The sequence below is a fragment of the Aythya fuligula genome, chromosome 23 (assembly GCF_009819795.1).
Source record: "Aythya fuligula isolate bAytFul2 chromosome 23, bAytFul2.pri, whole genome shotgun sequence".
NCBI classification, from domain to species: Eukaryota; Metazoa; Chordata; class Aves; order Anseriformes; family Anatidae; genus Aythya; species Aythya fuligula.
The window spans coordinates 5,868,903-5,895,038 of record NC_045581.1 but is presented as its reverse complement, the minus strand read 5'-3'; the positions used below and the strand labels follow the sequence as shown (position 1 = coordinate 5,895,038).

The following is a 26,136-nucleotide window of genomic DNA, read 5'->3' as shown; positions in this document are numbered from 1 at the left end:
AGCTGATGTATCCAACAGCCTGTCCATGTGCAGGCAGCATATACCCGAGGGTCTGCAGGCCCCCGGCTGAGAAGCCCAGCTGACACTTGAGCAGTAATGGCTGTTGTTACATGTGGTCTGTTCTCTGCTCGCACATTACCCTGATGAAGGAGAACCTCCTGAGTCTGATTAACCAGTAAATCACTCCTAATAAATCAGCACTGAAAAAAATATCCTGATTCCACACTCCAGTTTCCCAGAATTTGGGTCATTACCAGGCTCCCATGCAGCCAAAGCAAAATATCCGCTGGATGAAGTGACCAGCTAATGACAGCCCTTTAAATACAAACTCATTCTGAAATTGGAATGTAGGAATACTCCTCATTAAAGTCATAATCCACCAGTGATCTGTACTTATTAAAGGCTTGAATTGATGTCAATGGGGAAGGAGAAACAGAACTCAACAGGGCTCTTCAGCCAGCCCCAGCTCTAGCTGCCCTGCCGCAGCAGGTGCTCCAGAGGGAGGCGAAGCACGGGAGATGAGAGCACAAGATGCCATCTCATCAGAGGTAGCAAGCAAATGCAACTGTGGATGGTTGCCAGCATTTCTACAGACTGGAACAATTTCTTGTGAAAGATGAGATGCTGGGATACTAACATGTTTGTGAAATGACTTCCTTGGATGAGCAGCAGAAGGCAGAGCGCCAAAATGCAAGGCTGTCTGGTGGTAAGGACCAAGAAATAATTGACTGGATAAGCATGAGCTCAGTGCCTTGGAATGCAAGGTTTGCTCCCAAACTAATGAAGATTATATTAGGAGGAACCCAGGCACTGAAAAGAATGAAACCTGTCTTCAGCAGAAGCACTGAATGATACCTCAGGGTATTTTGAGCTACAACACAGCAACAAAGTCATTTTTGTTCTTATGTTCCCATACAGATCTGGAGAGGAACAGGCTGAGTTTGTAGGGCAGCACTAAGAGGTAAGAGGCACTGAGGATCGTTCTCCCTGTGACAGGAAAATGAGAAAGGCTTCATCTTACGAAGACAAAAGCAATTAGGACTTGTACTGATCAGTGACAAAGGATTTGAACCCTTCCAAACTGCATATGCAGACTAACGGAGAAAAAATCATCCCCAACTTCCAACGTTCTAAACATCAGCAAACACAAAAAGGACTTGTTCATAAACTTAAAAAAAAAAAAAAAGAAAAAAGAAAAAACAGCATTGAAGAGAGATCCTCCCTCCCTCATTTGCTCTTGGCCCTTTGTGGGCTGAAATCCCTGTTGGTTAGGGGCCAGCTATCAGCCAAAGGGAAGTGAAAAATCAGAATTCCTGGCACAGCATTTCTGCCCCAACTGAGCACTGGTTTAGCAAGATGCTTTGCTACACTGTTGGGCGTTTCACCACCATTCACGCCACGCTATCAAAGAGGTTTCAATTAAAAATAACTACGTACACTTTTAATTACATCCTTTAATAAAATGAATTTTCAGCAGAGACAGAATATGACAGGACACGGTCTTTAAAGACAGTTGAGAAATGCGTGAGAAGTCTCTGGGAGAAGGGTGTGACTTCAGAAACAGAAACCTGAAGGGCTAAATATCAGAGACTAGTCCTGTGGAACCCTAGCTACACACTATTTCAACTAAGGCAATAAAACAGTGACATGAGAACGTATCTCCGAGACCTACCTTGGCTGGATTGAGTGCCGTGATGACCCACACGCAGTAAGCATTGTTATCGTATTGGACAGGGTAGTTGGGAGAAGTTATCACACCGCTGGGACCACGAAGGTACATATCACACATCCTTGCTGTGAAAAAGAAAACAAGACAGATGTGGGAGTGAGGTCTGTTAGCTCTGGGATGAATACAGAGTTCTTTGTTTTGGAGACGAGAGAGAAATAGTGATGCATACTGTATGAAGGCAGGGGAGAATTAAAAATTGCTGCTCTGTGTTGTTTTCTCTAGCCAAAACACTCATCTTCTTCCATGCAACATCAGAGACAAAGGATTTATCTAGGATGATTGGATGAGTGGGGTGTTTCCAGAGGCAATCAAACAGATGGACCGCCAGACCAACCAACAGCCCATTTTCTAGCTCTCACACTGATTTAGTATTTGCTTACTGCGTTGAAGTACTCAGAGAAATACTTTCATGTCCAGGACAATGAAAGCAACTACATGGAAGATGCCAGGTAAGACACGGATCTTTTTTAATGTCCCAGGAAGGTCATATTTCCTTTCTTCATTGCAGATCTAAAAAACTACTGCACATCAAGTATTTATTAGGTGAGGGCTGACTTCGTTCTGCTACAACTGTGGACTCAAAGAATGAAGATGGCAGCTCAACTTCACATCTTAAAAACATCTTAGGTAAAGTGGAAGCTGAAAAGCACTTAAGGGGGAAATGTTTGCCTGTAGTGTTCCTTTGATGTGATATTTAATCAGAAAATATAAAGAACAGCATCCTTGTTTTGTAACTGCCTCTGCTGTTGTGATGGATCCTCAAAATTAATCTATCTGAAATTTCAAAGGAGTCCTATTTGCAAGTGTGGTTTCTGCAGGGCTTTTTTTTTTTTTTTTTTTTTTTTTACCCCTAAACAGCAGTCAAGCATGGAAAATGGTCTCATAGCCAAACTGACCGCACAGCAGGGCTGCATTCCTGCTGCCCTGTGCGACCCCGTTCCTGGAGCCTGCTACATCTACCCAGTCCCACCTGACAGTAAAAGTTAAGGCCTGCTATTCCCACCTTAAAAGTGGGCAACAGGGCCACAAAGGGACTAAGGAACTCTTCCTTGCACCCAGAGGGAGTCTGCTGCAGATAAGGAAGCTAAAATTCCCTCTCTGAACACAGTGGCAAGATGCTTCATTACCAGGTGTTACAAACTGCTCCAGTCCAGTGGCTTTAGAGCTGGCTGGTCAGGCACCCTGCAAGCTGAAAGAAACTCACCACATGATAACAAAATGGAAACAGAAAATGTGGTTTAAAACCGAGATAAAAAGCAAATGGAAAACTTTGAAAACTAAAAAAAAAAAAGGAAGTTAGTGGTAAAATTTTTTTTTAAGTTGATTCACAGAATCGCAATAATGCAGGCAAATCCTTTCTTATCTCTTGCAAGAGGACACCATAAATTTCCTTTATAGTGTCACATATTTATGCCAAATATCCTCTTACACTGATTCAATTTATTCTAGGCTTGTTTCAAGAATTAGATGGGATTCCAAAGCCTTGAAAACCTCTGCAGATGAAATTAAAGAGAAAAAGAACTGAAAAAAATACCAATTTATGACTTTAAGAGCTTTAGAGGGATTTAATTAAAAATATTACAAGTTGTTCATTATTAGCATTACAAATAGCACAATTATGCATGCCACTTTTTATAGAGAGAGAGGATAGAGAGAAAGAAAACAAAATGGCCAAGGGCAAAATGGACATTAGTTTTCATTTTTACGCTGAAAGAAAACTGCTTTTGCTGATATCTCATGGCTGGGCCACAAGATAATCGGGCTGCTGCTAGCTTCCAAACCTTCACCTCATCCCCCCTCTCCTCCTTATCCTTTAAAAAGGAATAATCTGGAGTGGAGAACAAAAAGGGACATAGCATTGCTGAGAGGTGTGGACATAGCACACAGGTATGAAGGACACAAATAATCCATCAGCTGCAGAGCAAGTAGCTTATGAAGCTCCACAGTTAATAGTTTTATCGTGTACAGGAACAGGTGTTTGTCTTAAAACCTGATTTTTTGGTATCAAAAAGTTGCATGAGAATCAAGTGAAGGTTTCTTTCTCAGGCATGAGCTGAAAAGATTGAAAATTTGAAGCCGTGTTACTCTCTGCTTACCTGGAAAACAAGAATCCCCACTAGAAAAGAATAAAGATCCTATTGACTTTTGAGAGTGAACGAGCAAGACCAAACTCCTATTGCCAAGAAAACAAAGGAACCCAGTGCAGCACAGAAGAAACAGCAGTACCGAGCTGAATTTTTCCAACAGGCTGAGAGCACTGCCAGGTTGCTCTTCTAGCTGCACCTCTTGCCTGAGTGAGGGTGCTGAAAACAGATCTGCACCAAGGGCCACACAGCAGGCTGAGGATAAGACCCAGCTGAAATCAAAAGAACCAACTTAATACAGCTTATAAACATCCAACACTCAGCGAGAGGCTTGAACCTGTTCTAGGACTGCCTAACAATCGATTTGACTTTTAAAGAGAAGGAAAGACTGAACCAAAAAGAAGAGAAAGAACAAAGGGGCTGTAGCAAGGTGTCTCTGGGAGGAACCAGAGATGGTCTTCCACGGGGTAGGTGGGAGCTGCCAGCCTAGAAATATCCACTTACAGTGCTCTGCTCCTTGGAACAGCATTTATCAAAAGAAAAAGGCAACAAGCAGCAACCAAGTGCAGACAAACTTGAGGACGGAATGAGCGATGCATGAATAGGGCATAAAGGAGATGGATTTTCTCATTAGTCCGACTAACTTGGTAAAAAACGTTTGTCTTCTCACCTCTGCACACAGGCCTGTGGTCACTCCATGCAACAATCATGTCGCTCACTCTCTTACAGGTGATGCTTTTGGACCCTTGTAAATCATAGCCCTCATTACAGGTGAACTGGATGCTGGAGCCCAACCTAGCAGACAGAACAGAAGGTGAAGTTAGCAACCGAGAAGCTTCTGCCGCAACGGGTTTGTCACTTGCTTTTTTATTATCCCAGTGATTCTCCAAATTGTGAACAGAGAGAGTGCACTGGCCCTCCAGGCAACAGCAGAAATGAATGAGGGGCAGGCTTTTGCCTCATTCATTTGCTTATGCTGGGCACTGTTTGCCTGAGGTGGTGACAGTCCCCGAACAGATTTGAGTCTTTCAATGCAACTTCAGGGGGAGGTTTTTTCAGTTCGGGAGCACAGACTCCGTCCCAAGAGATGACATGCTCAGCATTCTTATAAAGAAAAAAAATTTCATCTACTACTGAAAGATTTCTTCTGTATTCTATCACTTTGGATTCAGATCCTTTGCTGGTTAAAGCCAGTCCTATCTTACTCACTGAAGTGACACGATGCCGGTTTCCAGCGGCTGAGAATTTATCCCATGGCATTTAGGGACTCTGTTGGGAATTGCCTTTCCTCCATTCTCATTCCCCCCTCCTCCAATACATTTTCTGGACTTCAGGAGAATTTGATAGACTCAGGTTAAATTGAAAGACATTTTTAGTGAACAAAACAGCTATCGACAGCAAAATAAGATTAAATATTGATTCCCCATTGCTAACAGCAGGCTGATTCATTCCTACGCTCTTTAAATGAACGCTAGCAAGTACAAGGGAATAACAGCATTGTTTTAAACTCTATAAGAAAACAATTATCCAGCACCACATTTACTTATTGACAAGGAACTGTACCAGTGCTTTGGGAAGACACCTGAAATTCACTGGGGGCAGGGGCATGCTGTGACTTAAGCTAGTTTTAGAAGCGATGCTGTTGCTGTTTAAGACAGCTCTTTCTGCACTTCATTGGAAAGGGGAACGACAACAAACATGGATAATACAAGCCTGGCCAGATGCCCATTTTTTGAAAGGAGAAATATTCCCAAAGAACTCATTACAGATCATCACCCAGGACATGGTCTCACACACACGTGCACTTCTACACACACTTGTTCTTCTACATCACTAGGCTCAGCAAGCTTTCAGACAGAGCACATTTAGATGTGTGCAGATGGTCTCTAACAACAGACTACGTAACGTCAAGGAGCACACACGATGGTTATAAACTATAGCTTTGCAGCATGCAGAAACACAAACATAAAAGGTTCTTACCTAAAATCGTTGCCTATTCTTTTGCCTCTCTCTGGAATCCCAGGGTCTGGACACATATTATGTCCCTGGGACACACCAACCTGAGTTACTACAAAGCAAAAACAGCACATACAGAGACAGAATAGCAAAAGAAACATTCTTTCATCAACTGTCTTGGTGGATGTGGAGAGAAAAATGGCAATTGGTAGCTTGAAAAACCTGAATGTATTCCATTTTGCTTAGAAAAAACAGCTTTGGAAACAAGTTTAACTGGAATCATTTCAGCTCAGTTTAGACACCAAAGTGTTTTCTAGGAAGTGCCAGCTAGGAACACAGTTTTCCCCCTGTTCTGCTATAGAAGTACCTCTGAAAAGAGATTTTTCGTTCTGCAAAATTACACCAATTAAACAGCCCATTTCCGAAGCCTGTGATTAAAACGGCCACCTGTGACACGACAAGGTGACTGTCTACCACCCTCCAAACCCATCTGAGCGCTGCCAGAGAGAGAAACAACTCGATGAGAAGGTAGGTGTATGATACCAGGGAAAAAAAGCAAGCACAGAACAAAAGAGAGAGAGGAAAGGGAAATGTGAGTCTAGCATTTTAAAGCAAGTAATTTAGTTTGAATATGAAAAACTTTATGGAGCAACCTTAATGTAACTACCAACAAATAGAAACCTCTCAAGTGGTGATCAGCACTGAATAAACATCTGCAAACCTGGTTCTCTATCTCCCCACGTCCACCTTCCCCCTCCAGCCTGTCACACGGCACAAAGAAGCATTACCTAGGAATGGATTTAGCCAGGGTGGCTCCTGAAAGCATGAAATGAGATCTAGCAATATGCTGATTTCAATTTGGAATTCCAGCAACTACCGAAACACATAATAATATGGGACAAAGGGGTAACTTTGTCACAGAGATGTAGAAGTTGATGCGATTCAGCTTTCTCGTATCATTGAGGGGAGGACTCAAGGAAAATGCAACACATTTTTTCAGCAAGGCTGAAGCAGTGGAGCATGAATCTGAAGCGAGCACGTTCCCATTCAACCTCTGCCTACCACCAGATCAAAGGAGAAACCTCAGCTGTACTGCAGAAGGTATACAGAAGGCACTGTGTTAGCACAGTGCCCAAAGCCCGCTGCCAAATGGGATGATGGTGGGGTGATAAAAGCACGGTTCTCACTCCAGGCACGTCAGCTTCACAATCAGAGATCTGCACAGCGCCGAGCACGGAGGAAGACACAGAGGGTGGTGCATGTAAATATTTACATGGGGAGAAAAGCACGTGGAGTGTCTGCACAAACACAGGCTGCACAGCATGGACACACAGAAAGGCAAGACCGTCGAATGTGGTAATTATTCACTGAGTAATTACACCTCGTGTAAGTCAGGCACAGCTGGAAGATTGAACCCTGTTTCTAAAGGGATGGAAGGATCCCTCTGCTCCTGCTGGTATGGGGCTGTCGTCTGAGCATCTCCACCCAAGAGCTGGCTGCCTGCACTGAAAACATTTCAGCTCGTAACCTGCTGCTCAGCTCGAGGTGCTTCCCTCCCATCCCAGCCCTTCCTCCCTGCACTGCTGCCACCTTCCCTTCCTGCACCAAGTCCCACGTGCTCGGGACCAGGGACATGGGGCAGGGGCTGCCCAGCCTGGCTCTGGTATGGTTGCTGTGTGCTGCCTCATGCCCTAGCCAGCTGCTTGCTGCTCCAGGGGCTCCTCCATGAATTTGAGGGCAAAAGAGGAAAAGAGGTGCAGTTTTATAGGAAACTAACAGTCTTATACAGTTTTATAGGAAACTGACAGTCTATTTCGTCTTCTGCATATTCATAACCCTGTGTTAAGCTCCATCACGTGGACAAGCAGACACACCAGTGAGACAGAAGCATTACAGCAGCACACAGCATCTACCTTTTGATGGCTGCATTTTGCAGCTACAAAGCTTTGCTGCCACCTTTCATGGATTCTGAGTGTACACGAGTCAGAAGGAAGGGAGCCCTCCTCAGAGCAGGGATCTTTCTCTGCTCCTTTGCCAGTGCCCTGATAACCAAAGCTCCACCAGGAGGTATCTCCAGCAGCCGTCAGGGCTGCAGGATAATTCAGTGGATTTCTTTTCTTTTGGTTTGATCTACTCTCCCTTCTTCCCCGCTAAATTTCATGCTTAGATACATGACACAATTGAACAGTTTTTAATTTGCTGTTAACTTTTTGCTAACTTGGCCAGTCTGCCTTAGGTCCTGGAGATTTCACGTGTGTTCACAAACTATACAAGTGGCTGTAAAGACCCAGCCACTGTCACATCATCGCAGGAGCTACAGGCGGTTGTTGCAATGTTAGCCAAAATTCTGGCACAGAAAAGTTGGTCCAGCTCTGAGCTCTGTCTTAGTACCCATTTGGGGCCATTGCCTGTAGCTTTGATCAAGCTGTTGAGTGTAATCTATGGAGCTAAATACTCCTCTGCTATGTACCTCCCAAGGCGTGGGATGTGCCTTAACAGCTCTGCTCTAATGATACACGAAGCAAATGGGAATTTAGAGAATGAAATGCACGGAGGCTTCAGCAGTGAGCAGTGAATCGCCTCAGTCAGAGCAAGGAAATAAGGTCAGAATCAAACAGCCCCCTGGTATTCTAGCACAACATTTTAGGTTGTTTCACTGCAGAACCGCTGTATAGAAACAACAGCAGCAAGAAGCCTCTCCCTGAAGTTGTGGGAGGGATACGATCTCTTCAGAGACCAAGGTGGTCCTTCTGCAGATGAAATCACCTCCCAACAGCCCTTTTGCTAGGGCTCGAAATGATGCTTCGCTTCTGAGAAACCAAAGGTTGGCTGAGCAAAGAGCAAGGTGTCACTGTCTTCCTTTGGGTTCCTTAGATCTCCATCTGCCTACACAAACATCCTGGCTGCACACACAGGTATCCCCAAGGAAAGTAAAATTAACATTTAAGATAGAATACACAAACTAGGGTTGTATGTCACAAGTCTACAGGGCACGTAGGAGAAATACGAAGATTTCTCACTGTACTTCTATACCTTCTCCAAAGTAAAAATACACTAAACAAGGAGATATGCCTCTAACGTATACATATTTACACAGCTTCTACATGCATCTGTATTGAAACACTCGCATGCCCTTCCCTGCAGAGCAGATTACCAGATTGCCTTTCCACATCAAATTCTTTCTCCCACAGTCAAAACACTACCCAGACAGTATTTACACCCGTGTTGGTTACTCTGAGCTGGTGTCACATTCATTTATTATGTCTCACATCAGATGACAGCAAACTTAGGAGACTGGTTCAAAGCTTTGGGAAGAGGCAAGGCTACAGATGACCAGCAGAACCCACAGGCACCAGAGAGCAGGTTGTCAATTATCAATCATACTTCTGAAGACTAAGATACTTCTTTCATTAGTATCTATACAACACGTGTAGATAACCAGTGAGCAGATCAGATACAAACAGAGCAAGGAGAGGTATCTTTGTATCATGACAGCGTGGACATTTTATTTTTTCACATTAAGAGTGAAAGAAAAGGAGAGGATGGATCAGATGGCCACTTACAGAAACTTCTTCTATCTTTTGCTTTAAACATACACACATGAACGCAACTAAACCAAAGTTCATAAACCATATTTGTTATGCTGAGAACTTGGTGTCAGTACTGTATTCATCTTCCTAAAGGTTTGACTGATTTATGCCAGGGCTGTAGCACTCCAAATGAGTTCTTCAGGGTTACAAGGAGAACAATAGATCTTAAAAGCTGTGATGAAGTGTTCCAGTTCTACATTACAGGCTCAAGGATTCTTTCTCCCAAACCATGGAACTTGTTTTCCTCCCCCTTCACTCTCCTATTTATTTTTTTTTTCCCAACAACTTCCTTCTCATCATGCATTCAGTAACAGCCAGTTATGATTGCTTTGTTTGCAATGGTAATTTACTCCATCTGTTAAAAGAACTAGGAACCTTCTTTAGCTCTCTGTATTTCCCCATGTTAATAAAGTTCACTGATAGACTCCCAAGGGACAATTTTTATTGAATTTAGGAGTGTTAAATATGAGTTACAAGATAAAACAGGATCTAATTTTTTTTTTTTTTTTTAAACAAAACCTTAACGTTTCTCAGCATGAAAAATACAGTGAAAAAAGTGAGCTCTTCTCCTGGCATGAGGGGGACAAAGGAGGACTTTAGCATCTATCAGTTGTCTTAACATGGTTGAGTTAATCTTCATGACCACTCTAAGGCTTACAGTTACTCCATACAACCTTCTGGTCAGATTTCAAAGACTGTTTGCAGCATGCCCTATTTCAACCCAACCGGGCTCGTTTGGAAGCTGTGCTGCTTCCAGCCAGAAGCCCACATCCTGCTTTTTGCTCCATGCTCACTTTGTACCGTGGCAGTGCAGCAGGGACCCACATGCAAACACTCATTCCTTGACACGTGCTGCAGAAAGCAGGCTTACTGCAATGCTCAAGCCCGCAGCTTCCATACACTTGGCTGAGACTAAAATTGATCAACACCTCCAAAATGACTTCGCATTTGCAAATTTAAAATAGATTCTGACAAATGTGAAGATACACAGAGCTTGCACTACTTCATTCAATCCCTTTCAGTAACGTCCAGCAGTGTGTTTTCAGGTGTGCCTCATTCAAATGTCAGAAAAACAACCCTGATGCTGTTTTATAAAAGCAAAGTACCATGTTTTTCACACTGTGTGAGCATGGAATATACACATTTACATACTGCATGCAATATACTGACTTTCTTGCTGCTTTAGGATAACTGCAAATGCAGAAAGTGCCTCAGTTAATATCAGAAAAAAGTAATCCCCTAAATGCAATCTCAAATTTTAAAATGTGTTTCTTACAGCTTATTCTGCAGAGCTGTATTATTTTTCCTCTAAAACTGATTAAAGCAAGATGCCCAATTAATTTTAGGGATGGTGAACAGTATGAAGCACTTGATTTAAATTTCAAATAAACACGTTTGACTGCAACTGAACAAAATTAGCACGTCCCCCACCAAATTCCATGTTTTTTATATATTCTTTTTCTGAAAGAGTACAAACAGCTGCGACATGAATACATTTTGTCTCCATTCAGACATGTGAAACAGAGTTTAATCTGGTGAGGTAGGATCTGGCAGGTAACCACAGCATCCATCCAGCAAAACTGAAATCCTCTGAAAGACCTATAGGGTATTAAGCACGTAGCTGCAAGCTGCCTTATGTGACAACAGGTTCTTCAAGGGAGAATTTTAGGAGAGGTGCAAAGACCACTAGAAACCATTGCTGGCAGGAAAGGATTTGAAAGCAAAGCAGGGTATAGCTCTAGCTTTTACCGAGAGACACAGCCATTTCTAAATTTCTGATATTTGAGCCAGATGAAATGATTATAGCAATACGAGCAAACTTCAGAGGCCTTTAATCAGCCTATCCCACCTGTATAACCACTACTGAAGCATAGCTCACAAGCTCATGAAAGTTTCAGAGAAGAGAGGGCACGGCTAGCCAAGCAAATCAAAAAAGCAAGGGGGAAAAAAAAAAAAAAGATAACACTTCAGGCTCCATTTTCTGAAAATAAACCATTTTCTGGAGACATCTTCTACAGAATCAGCATTCCTGAGGTTGAAAATTTACTGTAACAGAAGTGTGGCAGCAGAAGGCTGTGCAGGATAGAGGTTAATCGGGGTTTACAATCCAGACATTGCTGAGAGCAGCGTACGTGGACGAAGCTAAAGACACCAGGGTTGCACCAAACACCCTGCTGGTAACAGAAAGGAATTTGGGCCACAGCACTATCACTGTATAGTGATATATACCTTAAGAGATTTCAGGCTAAGCTGCCCTCCTATCGCTGTTTCTCCTTATCAAATACGACATGAGGAGCACTGCACAGGGTGCTGAACTGGCAGCTTTGAAGGCTGCAGTCTGCTCTCCACTGGGTGAGGACAGGCTGGGCAGAAGTACCAAGAATTTCCTACAACTTCATCCTCAGAAGTGGAGCACGACTGAGACAGAGCAGGGTACACTAAAAAGGAAAATTCAGCTGTGGTCTGTTACTCAGCCCCCAGCACCTTCCTCAGGACCCCCTGAAGGGTTAGTGCTGACAATGGTCCTGACACACAAACCAGGAGCAGAGCAGACTGCTGCTACCTGGCCACAGAGAAACCGAAACATTCAGCTTCACAATGGGCACTTCGTACACTAATTTATTTAGAGTGCTGTTCTGGGTCCTTCGGTTTAGTACTGTAACATTCAATAACAACTGAAGAAAATGCTACTGGGAAGCATCCTAGGGTGTGCAGGAAGGCAAAATGGGAATCCTATGTATTCTTGACACTTATATAGTGTAAACTAACAAGTACAAAACAGGCCAACACTTATCACTTGGTTACGACTCCCTTCCCCACAAACCCCAATATCCGAGACCACACAAATCCCACACCAAACACATCCTCACATCTTCTGGAGCTCCGGTGCCCACACAATCAAAGGTAGAGGTATTTTCCAACGTAATTTCACCCTCAGTGAAGTCAACTGTTTATCATACCTCAAAAGGTTAAATTCTTCTTGGCAAGAATATTTCATAGGACCAAAAGCATCCTGGATACAGGGCTTTTCTTAAAAGTGAGTTTGTTTTCTTTAAACACACCCCAGAATTTTCTACTCTGGAGATGTTGGGCAATTTACATCCTGCTGTTTACCTCGTTGGACCTTTCTCTTTGTATAACTGGAGACTACAAGCACTCATGTGAACCTAAAAGTGAGCCATTTTCATTTCAGACAGACAGTGAGTGATGTTTTAAATTCAGTTCATCCATTTTTCTTAACTGAATTTTGCATCTGAAGTTCAGGCGAGTGAAATGTCCAAACAGTACCTCTTTGATGGGTGCAATGGACTATGCAGAGAATGAACAATTACATCCTCCCCCCAGAAAACTATTTAGGAAATACTGCACTTTGCTCCTATTTAAATTTCTATACGGTATAACATGGAGTTAATTCAGATCCTTCTTGTTTAATCTTGAGTCCCCTTTAGAGCCCAGTCACCTGCCCAGAGCCACATGCATAAAGAAACTCCGAGTCTCGCTCGGAAGGAACCTAATGCAAAGATGAATGACCTAACAGATTCACTTACTGCAGGAGGAAAACACACCAGTGACAAAGCGACGTTCTGAGCACACCTCTAACAGATATCAAACACTTGATATACTGAATGCGAGAAACTAATACGGGGACCACGGAAGTCAGTAGTATAAGCTTTTGCAGACTGAAGTGGCATGATTTTTCTGCAGGAACAAATAATTACATAAAATGCAAAGAGAAAAACAGAGAGACTGCTACTGATTCTGTACGTTTTCTAACACTTGTTTTTTGTGGTTCCTTAGCCCTTCTCCTAAATTTACAGTAACATTAATTCAGTTTTCAACGTTGTTTACATTTTGACACTTTCCAAACTAAAAGACGACAAATAATGAACCCCAGTCTGCCACCAAACAGGATGCATACAGTATATATTAAATGCACACACACCAATCCCCTGCGTTCCCACTTTAAGGGGTTAGTATATGCTTGTGAATAGAGCACTGGAAGGAAGTGATGCAGTAATGCAAAGGGAGGAGAGGGTAAGGCATTAAAACTTTCAAGAGTGACAAAGTTTTAGAGATTATTGGAAAGTCAAATGAAATGTTCAAGGAGATCATTATACAAAGAGAGCATACGGAGGAGCCAGAAAACTTACACACTGATGTCTTCTGGTTATTGTCCTTGCTTGGCATTAGCTTCACCCCTCTGGACTTCAGCTCCATTTGCTTTTTGACTAGAGACAGATTTAAAACAAAGCAAAAATACAAGGACAGGATTTAGCTAAGCATTAGTGGTTATTTAAAATGAGAATACAGCAACAGTTGTACACTACCCAAACTCTAGGACATCATGCATCTTAGACAACTTTTCCGAAGCCCTCAACAAGGTTCCGCTGTTCATTTGCCTTTGTTAGATCTGGACCAGTGTCCTCATAGAAATGACCCAGTCCAGCTGACCCAATTGAATATAAAAATTGGGCAAGCAATCCCCAACCCTCTGGAACCATGCCATTTTGCTTAATGTACCAAAACTGGAAAATGGACAAGAGGGAAGATCTAAGAGACTTTAGGGATCTCAAGAGCAAAATGGTAAGTTCCACTTGGTTTTGCTGATGCATTACTACATTATAACACAGTACAGAGCAAGGCCATTCTCTGCTTCTATGGGAATACAGCTCTCAAAAGGGACACGCCATAACCTGAAAATTGTACACGAGAACTACAGAAGCATTAGATTAATAAAAAGGCAGTAAACTATCAAACAAAAGGGCAATATTAAAGTCACATTACTGGCAAAGAGTAGTACAGATTTACAGACCCACTGTTAATAGCCATAAGTATCTCAATTATAAAATCTTCATGACTATTCCATCACAGGTCCTGACCTTCCCTGCTCTAAACCTTGTCTAGATGAGAAAACACGCAAGGGTAGCAGCAAGATTTTGATCTATCCATTGCCAAAAGAGTCCCGTCCTTCTAGGCGATAGGAAGCTTCCCAGCACAACCGAGCAACTATTTGTTCTTATTCTCCAGTCTTGGCTGTTACCGAGGCTCTCTACACCAGAGGGTTTTGCACAAAATCCACGCCATCAAAACCCTCTGGATACCCGTAGAGAGACACCACAGCTCCCTGCAGCGTAAATACAGATATTTTTGACTAAGATGCAGCAGAAATTTTACTGGCATATTTGAAGTTAATGCAGCGAAAGAATAACTTCCCATCAGAAAGCATGATGCCCGTATCAGTTTATCCTTTTTCTGATGAGCCAGTTATCATCTGTGGAGAAAGGCAGTCCATCTCTCACTTCAAACTGTTCTTTTCTCGTTCTTTATCTCATCCTACTTTGATCTCTAAATTAGCACATTTTGAAGACAAAGTTGTCAAGAAAAATTACCAATATAACTAACGAGTTGTTTTTTTTTTTAATCATACTTTTTTTGGCTTTAGAAAATGTTAGTAACATCTGTTTGCAGGAGCTTCAGACAGGGAGATGTCAAGCATTATTCCTTGAAGCTTACCTAAGGTAGCGCTTTTACTCTGCTAGATGCTAGCTTGGAGCTTTTTGTTCATTATTTGGCTAAAGCTTTTTGCCTTCTCTTTAAATAAAGCATAACTTCAAACTGAGGTCTGAATTAGCTTTAAAAATATTCATGAAGAAAAGCTTACGTTGTCTAGTATTAGTATCTTTAATCTGTTGGAGGTTTATTGCCTTTTTTTTTTAATAAAGAGGGAAAAATAATTAACAGTATGCCAATTTCAAAGCAAATCTACGACATGCCTGTTTCGTTTTGACTGTAATCCATCTGCAAACGCTCCAAGAAAAAAGCAGCACGTCTCTGAATGTCCCAAACAGCAACATATCCCTTCAGGTCATGTTACGACAATTCTGGGACCTTTGTAGTCTGAGCTCAAGGTTTTTATCATAACTCACTGAATCAAGGGCCTAAAGAAGAGAATACGAGGCTACAAAATCTAAAATTTCTGGGGAAATCTGGATCCTGTCTCAACTAGAACAGTGACAGCTTTAAAGCACAAATGAGAAATGAAAAATCCCCAGGATTACAGGACTAATAACACACTCACTGTGTAGGATGAACCCAGGCAGCACCATTTCAGGTCGGGGCAGCACTCAGGTGTGCACCCTGTTGCAAAACCAGAGCGGGAATTGCTCACGGGGTGCTTTTCGTGGGCACCCCAGCACCCTGCTCAGCCCAGCTGCTCTCCCTGGGGACACCGAGCTCCTGGCCCCGCGGTGCTGAGACTCTGCAGCACAGTGCTCCCACTGCCATGGGGATAACAGTGCCTTGCCCTCCGAAACGCCGCAGGTAATAAGGCTTTGTACCAAGCAAGTACACGGGGAAGCTCATAATCCCGGCCAACATTCCCTCCCAGTCAATAAAACACTGTCAGACCCAAGTATCTACAGCTACATTTGAGCTATTACAGGCCATAGAATGGCTCGTGACTGTGCAGTATCTAATTCATTGCTCTGTAAAATGCTTCGGAGCACCACCAGTAAGAGAGGAGCTTTATTAAAGTTAATTCTCATTTTTACCCTCTGCACCTCCCCATTGGAAGTTACTTCACGCAATTACCAGTAACCGTGCCTCCTGGTCACACAAGTAGAAGCACTGCCCTGTTGATTTCTGCATGGTAATGCAAGCTTGGAGCCCTAAAGATCAAGCAAAGCTTTTCCATCACCAGCCCACAGCTTTTCGATCCCTGTGCCTGCGGCCTTGATGCTGACACCACAGCCACGATGTGTCTCAGCAATGACAAAAGGTTCGACCTTATTCCTGACCTGCCTTTAGGATCAGGCCCACAGAAGAAAACCCACTCCAGATTTGTGACTCTAATGGAAAACTTAGCTCAAAAGCACCCAACGGTAATGAAAACAAGCAGCGGAAAGCAGACTGTCACTACCAGGGATCAATCCTAAAATATGGAGGCTGAACTACATTACCCATGAAGCACGGACCGTGTTTACCCTAATTGCATTCCGTCTCTTTCAATGATAATTGGTAATGAGCTCACTGCATACTCCCTCTCCTTAATCCTTCATTTTACTACACGGAGATGTAATGATGAAGTCAAGGTTTACAAATGACTCAATTTAGATTAGAGCAAGTCAGAATACAGTATATTATTTTCTTTTTTAAAAAAATAAATAAGAACAATTCCCCTAGCTATGCCCTCAAAAATCCAATATATGAAAATCTATATTGTTTATAAATTTGAATGTGGAACGGTACTGCAAAGGATTGTGTCAAGCTAATTGGACAAACAGAAGTTACTCTGTTTTCTGGAGGGTTTTGCTGCTCACACGTACCTGATAGATCTAATGGAATGCTCAGTGTCCTGTCAAATTTGAAAGATGACATTACAAAGCTTTTCCAGCAAGCAAGCAGTCTGGGATGTTTTTTTATTTAAACTGTTTCATGTTGCTCTAAATAAGAATTTAAGGAGACATTTATTTATTTTTAATTTAAAAACAAAAACCAAAAAACACCATATTTCAGCAAAAATCCATTCCATGAAACTCTGTTTCCCTTGCTGGGGGGTTGCCATGATATATTGGCTGGCTTGAATCGGATTTCTACTTTATTTTCTTCCTGCTGGGGTGCTCTAGTATCATCTGTGGTATTACTGCAGGTTGCTTACAAGGATTCTCACTTGAGCTGGACGTGAAGAGAAATCACGTTCCCTCACCTGCAACCATTTTCAAACACCCATAGGATTGTACACATACCTAGCAAAATGACACCCTTCCTTCATTGATGCCTGCTATTAGCTAGTCTAAGGAACAGCTTAAACAGCTTTAGGAGTTAGAGCCTGTAACAAGTGCCTGAATTTTCCTCTTTTTCCCTTTTTCTCAGGATTGCTCAGGAGACTTAACAGGTTGCAGAGCATACACTCTATCCCCTTTGCAGCCCACAATCGTGATCCAAGATGAGGATTGGTAGATCTGCCAAAAATTAAGGATATATAGATATACACATATTTTTAAAAGCCTATTAGGTGGTGCAATATGTGCAAAATAGTTCATCAGACCATTATTAAAGATGACAAGCCTGCCAGTATTCTGCATTGTGCTACGGGCTGAAACTCACCCCCATTTGTCTTTCTACCTGAGAGTGCAGGACAGAAGGGGAAGGGAATGGGGAGGGTTAGATCAATAAAAGATGCAATTATGTGTTGGTAACAATCAGCTAAAAAGCAATTCAGGATCCTATTTAAGCAATAAAATATGTGCAGGAGAGATGGACTACACCAGGCAGATCATTATTTAGATCTGTTTAGCATCATTTTGAATTCAGCAGCTTTTTCATTACCTCATTTACAGTACCTCATCGCTACGCTGATGACTGACAATACCTGGCTTCTAACCCCTACTGCCGCCTGTCCTGAGCAAGGCACATCGAGCTTATTTTCTTATCACCTGCAGGTACACAGCACGTATTCGTGAATGAAGACAGAGGGAGCAGGAGGTGGGAGGACGAAAGAAAAAAGATCAATGCACCAATTTATCTATGGCCCCTTCCATTTGCTTTCACAGGGTGTGGGACACGCTATTTGCAAGAATGCAAGATTCACCTTACATAAAAGCAACAGGGAAGGGAAAAATACTTCCACTCTCCCTGCAAAGGCATGAATTTAACTGTATTCAACATAAAGAGAACCTGTACATGGGCTGTTTATATCTCACCTTGCTTTTACATTCATAAAGAGATGTCCAAACGAGGGCATGGATTAGGAAGAGCTGAAATGGAACATATGAAGAAGGCGTTCTGCTAAAACTACATATCAATGTTAAACAAGTTGGAAGGGAAATGACTTTCTTATAGATTATCAACAAAGCCAGATGCTGTCTCAGAGGATACAGGATGTTAATAAACGGGGAACATCTTTGGAAAACAGACAACGAATTAGATTCCTCCTAACCCTCCCTTCCTTCCTGCTCTTGGACAATCCCAAGGTTCACTTACAGCTCTACTGCTAAGAAACACATTTTAGTTGCTCTACTTTATCTGGCATTACATGTCCTATTTTGTAGCTACTTACTTATTTATCTCCATTAAAATATTTATGTTCAAACAAGGTTGTGCTCCTCTGAAAGGGTTATGCTGAGTTTTCTGAAGTTGCATTGGCATCTTTAATGTTCTGTAGACACAAATTCCATTGACTGCAAAAAATCCTGCCTTTATCCCCAGGTTGTTTTGTTGTTGTTGTTTGTTGGTGCTTTTTTTTTTTTTTCTTTTAAGTATTGAAATCTTTCTTAACAGATGGAGAGACCCTGACAAATGCCATAAAACCAGCAAGTTACTGAAGAATGGGTTTCAGATTCCCTTTGCCACCTAGTTAGAGGTCCTCCCTCTATGCCATTTCAACAGCACATTTTTAAGTTCATCTTTTAAATACTCAATACACAAAAGCACAGTTCATTATATCTAACAAAAGTTTCCAAGGAGTGTGCTAGATTAGAACCCCCTGACATTTATCTAATCAGAGGAAATTATAACATTAATCTTTACTTTTCTATTTAGGAAAAAAGGATGATTCATACAGGTGTTTTAATAGAAAGCAGCAATCATGACTGCAAAGGAAAATGCTGTATCAAGAGTCATCAGCTGCGTGCAGTCATTTGTGTTACACAGTCAAAAAACAAAAACAAAAAAAAACCTGTTTTTAATTATAATTTAGAATAAAGAAATTTATACATTAAAGGACTATGAGGAAAGTTAGGCAGCAACAGTGATTCATAAAAGCAAAGCCCATGCTGAGGCCATGACAACATTGCTAAGGTTAAACAAACACGGAACAAACAGAACTGGTTTATACATTTATGAAAGGAACATCATCTCCCTGCCACGTTGTTCCTGTCAGTCTAGGGCTATGGCACTTTTCTTTATCCATGTCCTGTTCCCTCCTTTTGAGGAAAGCTGTTGAACAACACAGAAAAAACTCTGGAGAGTGGATGAGGAGCTGGGTAGATGTTCCTGCTCCTTCCCTGCTTCAATGCCCCGATTCCTGACCCTGCCTTTGGATCTGGTTGCCTCAAGCAATGCTGCACCACGGCACCCACAAAAACCTCCAAAATCCTTGGGGAGAAGGATGTAATCAGCCCTAAATAAGCCCCTCAAAGCCACCTGTTCTGGTGACCATTTGGTCGCACAAAGGATGCACTGAACTGCAGTGCCCCACGGTTGTCGACAAGCCTCAGATCGGGAGCTTGTCTCTGCTCAGTTTGTATCCCAGAGAATTTCCTCTTACCCAACAGCATTATTAGACCCCAATCCTGATTTTTTTTTCTTCTACAGACAACCAGTAAATACAGGATAGTTTAGATCTCATTCAAAACACACCCAGCAACATCTCACTTGAGCATAGAGTAAAACGCAGACAGTCACTGTGAGACTGCACTGCTCTTTGCCTCGTGGCACCCTGTCTGTGCTGCCGTTACCCACATGGCACCTTCTGTGAAGCTGCAGGTAAAGGAACATCTGCTTCCTCTAACAAAGCATACATTGCAAATGAATCTTCCAGTAGCTCTCAAGTGTTTGCATTTCCAATACATTGCCAAGAGCAGCTCTCCATGCGACAACACCTGGACACCCAGCTAGAAAATTAAGGTTAACAGCAGAGAATAATCATACAGGAAGTTAATTGTGGATTCCTAGAGAAAAAAAAAGTTTGGCTAAAGGCGCATAATGAATAACCAAACATGGCAGTAAGTATTTACCTTGATACTGGGCACTGAACCCCTTCTGCCTGTGGTTGCCATCTGATGTGAAGTGAAGCCGCAGCCAGTTTTTACTGCTGATAACCGGGGCCGGCAGATTCATTCCGGTAAACCTGCAAGAAACCAACCGATAACAGCCAAATGTTATTTGGACTGTGAATTGCACCAAACCCACCTGTCCTTCCACAGGCAACCCTCCTCCTACACGAACATCCGAGATCCTGAATGAGTTCCGTATGCTCAAAGCAAGCGCCCCATACAAAAGAAAAATCAGATGAGAACACTCATTTTGCATTCAGCCCCAAAGCCCAGAGGTATGCATGAGTCCTCCCAGCCACTGCGAGCACCCTGGGGATGGAGCTGAGGAAGATGCAGCCCTGCCCCACGCCCAGCTAGCAGGGGAGAAGGGAAAGGAAGCCCTTAAGCCCTTTTGGGAGGCATTTATAGCAGCACCTGCTGCAGCTGGCCACTCCTGCACCACAAAGAAGAGTGGAAGGAACAGAACCGCACTGAAGTAGAGGAGCTCTGCACGTTCCTCCCGAGCAGCAGTGCTTTCATAACCGTCACCTTTTGTTATCTTATTGATATCACACTGAAATCACAAAATCATCTCAAGGGGCATACTACATCTAAAGCAAGCGAGGTGAGCTCGGCTCTCAAGCTCATTCAGTTCCTGTCTTCATGTCTGGGTAACTCTTCTTTAAAAGAATAAAGTTTATTTTAACTGAGGGAGATAAAGCATTGCAAGAACAATTTTCTTTTACTTGGAATAGGCAGCAGGAAGCAATGATTTATGATCTATCCCAACCCGGAGAAGATTATAACCATCAAACATGAGGTGAAAAGCTCCACAGCCCTTTATCAGTCCTTCAACAACTTTTTTTCTTCGTACCACTTTATACCTCTTTAAAAAAAAAAATAAAAAAATACTGTTTGCTTTATTAAACTTTAGGTCATAATTCCTGGTTGAGTTGTCACACGCCAAGCCTTAGTACGGAACGATGTTTACCTAAGTCACAGCACCCTTGAATTGAGCTACATTATGTTAACATTAACCACGCTAAGGTGAACACCACCACCATGGCAAAAGCTATTATGGAATCCTATTATTGTTAGCTAAAGCCCATTTGATTTTTTTAATCACAGACTGTCACTTATTTTAAAAATATTAGCACTTCAATATCTGTGCTTTTTTTAGATGAAGGTAAAAGTATTCCATATATCTATTAGATTCAGAAGGATACTTGCATTTTTAATATAACTACCCAATTTCAGGAGTAGAACTGAAGCCTAGAAAGTATTTTAAAAGTCCTTCACTCACCTAACACCTCCAAAGGTACTTTATTTTTTCCTAAAGCAAACAGCAGGGGAGCAGGCTGATACTTGGCAGCTTATTTATTAATGGTAGATGAACTGCAGCGTAATCCTGCTCTGCTAATGAAGCAGCAGAGATGATTATGCTGCATAACTAATGCATCTCTGCCACCTACAGTACAGACTAAACCACGTATTATTTTGGAGGGTTAAGCTGAATTCTGCATAATTATGAAGCATGACTGAAAACACTCTTTACACTATAAAATTGTTTAAGATTGTTGCTGAAAATTTCTCTATTGATATTTTTGTGCCAATTTTGTCGACCCTTTTGAAACAGCAGGTCTTCCAAAAATGATTTCTATATGGCGTCTTTCCATCCTTGCTTAACTCAAAGTTAGCTGAAACTGTTTTAATTTGATACTTTTTCAAATAATTAAGTTCCAACAAACACGTTTTGGGCTGAGATCAAACATGGGATGTCTAAAACCAATTCTGAAAAAGTTACCATGGCTGGTTGTTATGACAACATCTTTAAACTTAATACTCTTACCCCCAAAGACTCTTTTATTATTTGGAATCAATAGTCAAACTTCTCATAAAGAATCTTTAGCTATGCAGAGCAAAATTTTGCTTTCATAACTGTGCAGAGCTGAGTAATTCGATTGCCTGATGTAAGAACTAGAGAGGAATAAAGTTAACCTGCTTGAATGCTGCAGAATTTCACCCTCCTCTTCCCCCAGCCCATTTTTACTACATATCCTTTTGAGAAGTAGATTCTGTAGCCTGCTGACAAGTGGTTTACTTACACATACACCTACTTCTACATCCACGAATTGTCCGCTATTAACTTCCAAGAATCCTGCATACATAAAGTGAAATGCTAGAATTCAACCAGCTGAGTGAATTGACACATTGAAAACCAGTTGGAGAAATTAACGTACAGTACTACTTGCTACCTTTGCAATACCATAAAAAAAAATTAAATTCTGAAGGCAAAAGCAGAAGTATAGAGAAATAACCAGTCATAACCACAAGTGCTTCGCGCTGCTGTAAAGTATTACAGAAGATTTAGGGTGAGGGACAATGGCTCCCTGAATTTCCTGCGTGGAAGTTCATCAGCACCATATGTCACTTGCTTAAGACGTTGACAGCTTTGTGAAAGGACTAAATCAGCCAAGAAATCACTATCAGGTCCTCATTTCCATACACACCACTGCTCAAACTCTCAGCTCACAAAAAGACTGTATTCTCCAGGGCTCTAGCTGAACAGACTCCCTCTTTTCACTTTTATCTCCCTATTCCTTTTATTTCTGAAGTTAAGCAGCTCATTGTTAACGTCAGGTTGCAGGATTTGGAGCTCTTTTAGATCCCAGATGCTGCTGGCCATCGGCATCCAACTCGGATTTTGCACTGAAGCAGCACTGGAGCACCAGCTGAGACACACTAACAGCGATGGCAAGGAGGAAGAAAGCAGCTGCTTCCTTCTCACACACGTCTCAGGCTAAGAACAGAGCCTCAGCAGGGCTGTTTTGGCTGGGTACCCCATGGAAGTGTCCAGGATGGATGCACGGTACAGCACCATGCACCACAGGAAAAGCACCAACAGTTGTGGTTTTTTTTTTTGTTTGTTTTGTTTTTTTTTTTTGTTTTTTTTTGAGGGGGGGAACCCTCCCAAAGAACAAAGCAAACAAACCACTGCGGTGGGCTGAACTGTGCCTGCAGATGGCCACCCACCCAACATCAAATCCCTACCTCTGACACAGGTTGCTTCACCTGAGCAGCTCCATCTGGCACTCGGGGCTACAGAGGAGACAAAACCCAGTGCTGCAGGAGGGAACGTGCTGGAAGCTGCAAGCTGTGATCCCAGGGCTGCAGCTTCTCCTGCTTCACGTTATCCAGGCAGCAGGCAAGCCACCGTCACGCAGCCGGACCAAAAGCATCCCCATCTCCCACCTTTTTCTCAGCTGCTGCTGCCACTGAGTCTGCAGGTGCACAACAGCAGAAAGAAGGGCTCATTCCCAATGAAATCACGCTGCCCAGCACCAGACTGGATAGGTCAGGGATGAAATGTTCTGATGGGTAAGAAATCAAATGGCTACAGCTATGCTTTTAATAGAAAACATCGTGTTCACCTGCAGTTAACTACAACCTTTTCACTACAAGGCTCCCACAGGTTTGAAATAATCACTAGGAAGCATTAATGGTTAATTGATAATGGAATATTTAATTACAGATAAACACAGTTGATCTGAAGCAGCTGCATGGTCCTTGAATGCAAATGCCCTGGCTGCTGTTGCTGAATCTCAGATGAAATGGGAAGGATGCTCAGCAGGCAAAAGGCAACAGCAATCACTAAAAGCAGAGAAAACACCCCAAATCTCCTGCATGAGCCACCATCATGAGTCTGTGAATAGGGGTAATGCCAGTCAGCACCCGTTAGCACTGCTAAACCAGCAGGCAAAGTGACAGCAACCCGAAACAAAAAGGCACACGGTAAAGGCTAAAACAATCTCTTGGCGAGGTGCTGATTGCGCTGTGACACGGAGCACATGATGTTTATACCTCCAACTTTTCAAGGTCACGTTATTTTTGTTTTATAAACCCAGCGCTGCCTTGTTGTCTTCAATAAGGAGGAAATACATCACAGAGAGTTTAAAACACCCAGAGCTAATTAAAAGCTGAAACTTCTTTCCGCATTCCCCAACACACTTTCGTACTACATTAAGTAGCTGAAGTTTCCACTCCTACCATTAGCCCAATAAATGATCGGATTTCTAACAGAGGGGCTTTTATTCACATGACTCATTGGACTATTTTTGACCTCCGCTACTGCACTTTTCAGTATTCCAGGGTTTTGTGTCTGTTTTTTTTTAAAGTCTATTAGTAATTTGCAAAAACTTTTCAAGCCTCTCCATGTCCATTTCCTCTTCCTCCTCCTCTTCCCTGCTGCCATCGTCAGGAGATATGAATCACTGGATTAAATATGCAGCTTCCTGAATATGACAGCATGTTAACTGGAAATCTGGGCTCTGGGATGACTAACTAGCAATGTAAGAATTGGTGGTGGCTTGTTTTTTAAAGTAAAATCAATAACCATTACTCACTGATGGGAATTCAGTACCCATTCTGTATTAAATATCGTCTCAATTCAGGAGTCACTTGGAGAAGGAAATGAACTGAGCTTGCTCCCAGAAGCAGCCTCCACAGCCATGCCTGAGCCTGCAAATACAAACTACTCTCTAGAGGCAACCAGAGGCAGCAGAGGCAAAGGAGGATGGACAAGGAACAAGCTCATTTCAGCCCTGGGTTTGGTCTCGTCCCCTGCTGACCTTGTTTTTGGGCACTGGCTTGTGCTCTACCTATAAAAGGCCCTCAAAATCACGATTTACCATTTGAACCACATGAACACTTTGCATGAGAAAGAACCTGTTAAAATATGCCTAAAATAATGTAAGATACTGAACAATGCTGATCAAATTTGAAGGGTCCTCAACACCAATGTCAAGCAACCAGTGCGGAGAAACCAGTGCTCAGAAAGCACAGGAGCTCCTGTAATTGCTTGAAGAGCATTTACCAGCCCCAGGAAAAACTCAATGGCAGTGAGGATTTAGAAATAATGTGTTTCTTCATAGCTAAGCCTGATTTTTTCTTCCCTCCCGCAATTTAAGCTCATCCTATGCACAGTGCATAGAGAACAGATTTTAGCTTTTTATGTCACAGTCCTTTGTGATACAGGCAACGAAAGGCACGTTCCCAGCACACACAGGGAGCTTTGAGGACAGCAGGCTCCGGGCTCCCCACAGGAGCTGATCTCACCAGGTAAATACCCAGAACAGGGAGAACAGAGAGCTTCTGACCTGCTCCTGTGCAGACAGGAGGCTTTGAACACGAACAACCATTTTAATCTTAGCTCTTCTCTGAATAAGCAGGGAAAAAAAGCTGCCCTAGGAGCACTTGGGTCATTTTGTGGTTGAACGAGGTCGGTGGAACAGTTTATTTACGCACATTTGTGATCAGGCTGCAAGTCCCAGCTGTTTGTTCCATCAGCATGGCAGAGGAGGACTACATTAGGAGGGGCCCGGCAGAAGACAAGAGTTCATGTTGTGATCACAGGTTTTAAATGAACTAGAGAGAAATATGGGCATGCCAGGCACTGCTCTCAGGTTCCAAGCAGATTAATCTGCTGCAGATACGTGCATGGTACACTACATGAAGCTTTCCTTCTGCTGTACCAGGTATTAGATCTGGTTAAATTTCAGACCATATTAAATTCTAGGGGAAAAAGAACAAACAAAAAGCCATCACAGATATTCAGCAATAACATCCAACATACTCCATAACCTTTTCTTTCTTTTTTTTTCTTTTTTTTTCCCAGCAGGTACTTGCGAGTTCATTATTCCTTTTCAAACCAAAACCCCTGAAGCATTTGCAGATTTTCTGAATTTTACTCTTCCCTTTTACTTTGTCGAGACAGCTCCTAATCCTCACCCCGTCCCTGGGCCCCCACTCTGCACACTGGCTGCAAGTTTAGATGGCCTGTCAAAAATGCACCTCTCTAGCACCCCGTTCTGAGAGTTTTACCAATTTTATCCCAAAGGGCTTCCAACATTTTTAACGTAAGCTCTAAGGCATTTTATTCTTAAGTGAAATTGAAACCACGAAGTTAAACACAGCTCCTACGATTCTCCTTTATTGCATAATACGGGAAGGTTAATGGTATCAAA

The 26,136-nt window shown here is 42.4% G+C and overlaps 1 protein-coding gene across 2 annotated transcripts in view; it reads right to left on the bottom strand.

Moving 5' to 3' along the window:
* Positions 1-26,136, bottom strand: part of CSMD2 (CUB and Sushi multiple domains 2) — a 285,673-nt gene that overhangs the window by 144,243 nt on the left and 115,294 nt on the right. Inside the window, exons 6-10 of one of the 2 annotated variants that reach the window (XM_032202121.1) lie at positions 20,096-20,208; positions 13,511-13,588; positions 5,794-5,881; positions 4,484-4,608; positions 1,673-1,794 (exon numbers count right to left, since the gene is read on the bottom strand). In XM_032202121.1, the coding sequence (XP_032058012.1) occupies positions 1,673-1,794; positions 4,484-4,608; positions 5,794-5,881; positions 13,511-13,588; positions 20,096-20,208 (526 nt within the window). The remainder of the gene's footprint in view (positions 1-1,672; positions 1,795-4,483; positions 4,609-5,793; positions 5,882-13,510; positions 13,589-20,095; positions 20,209-26,136) is intronic. The other variant, XM_032202122.1, reaches the window with a different exon arrangement.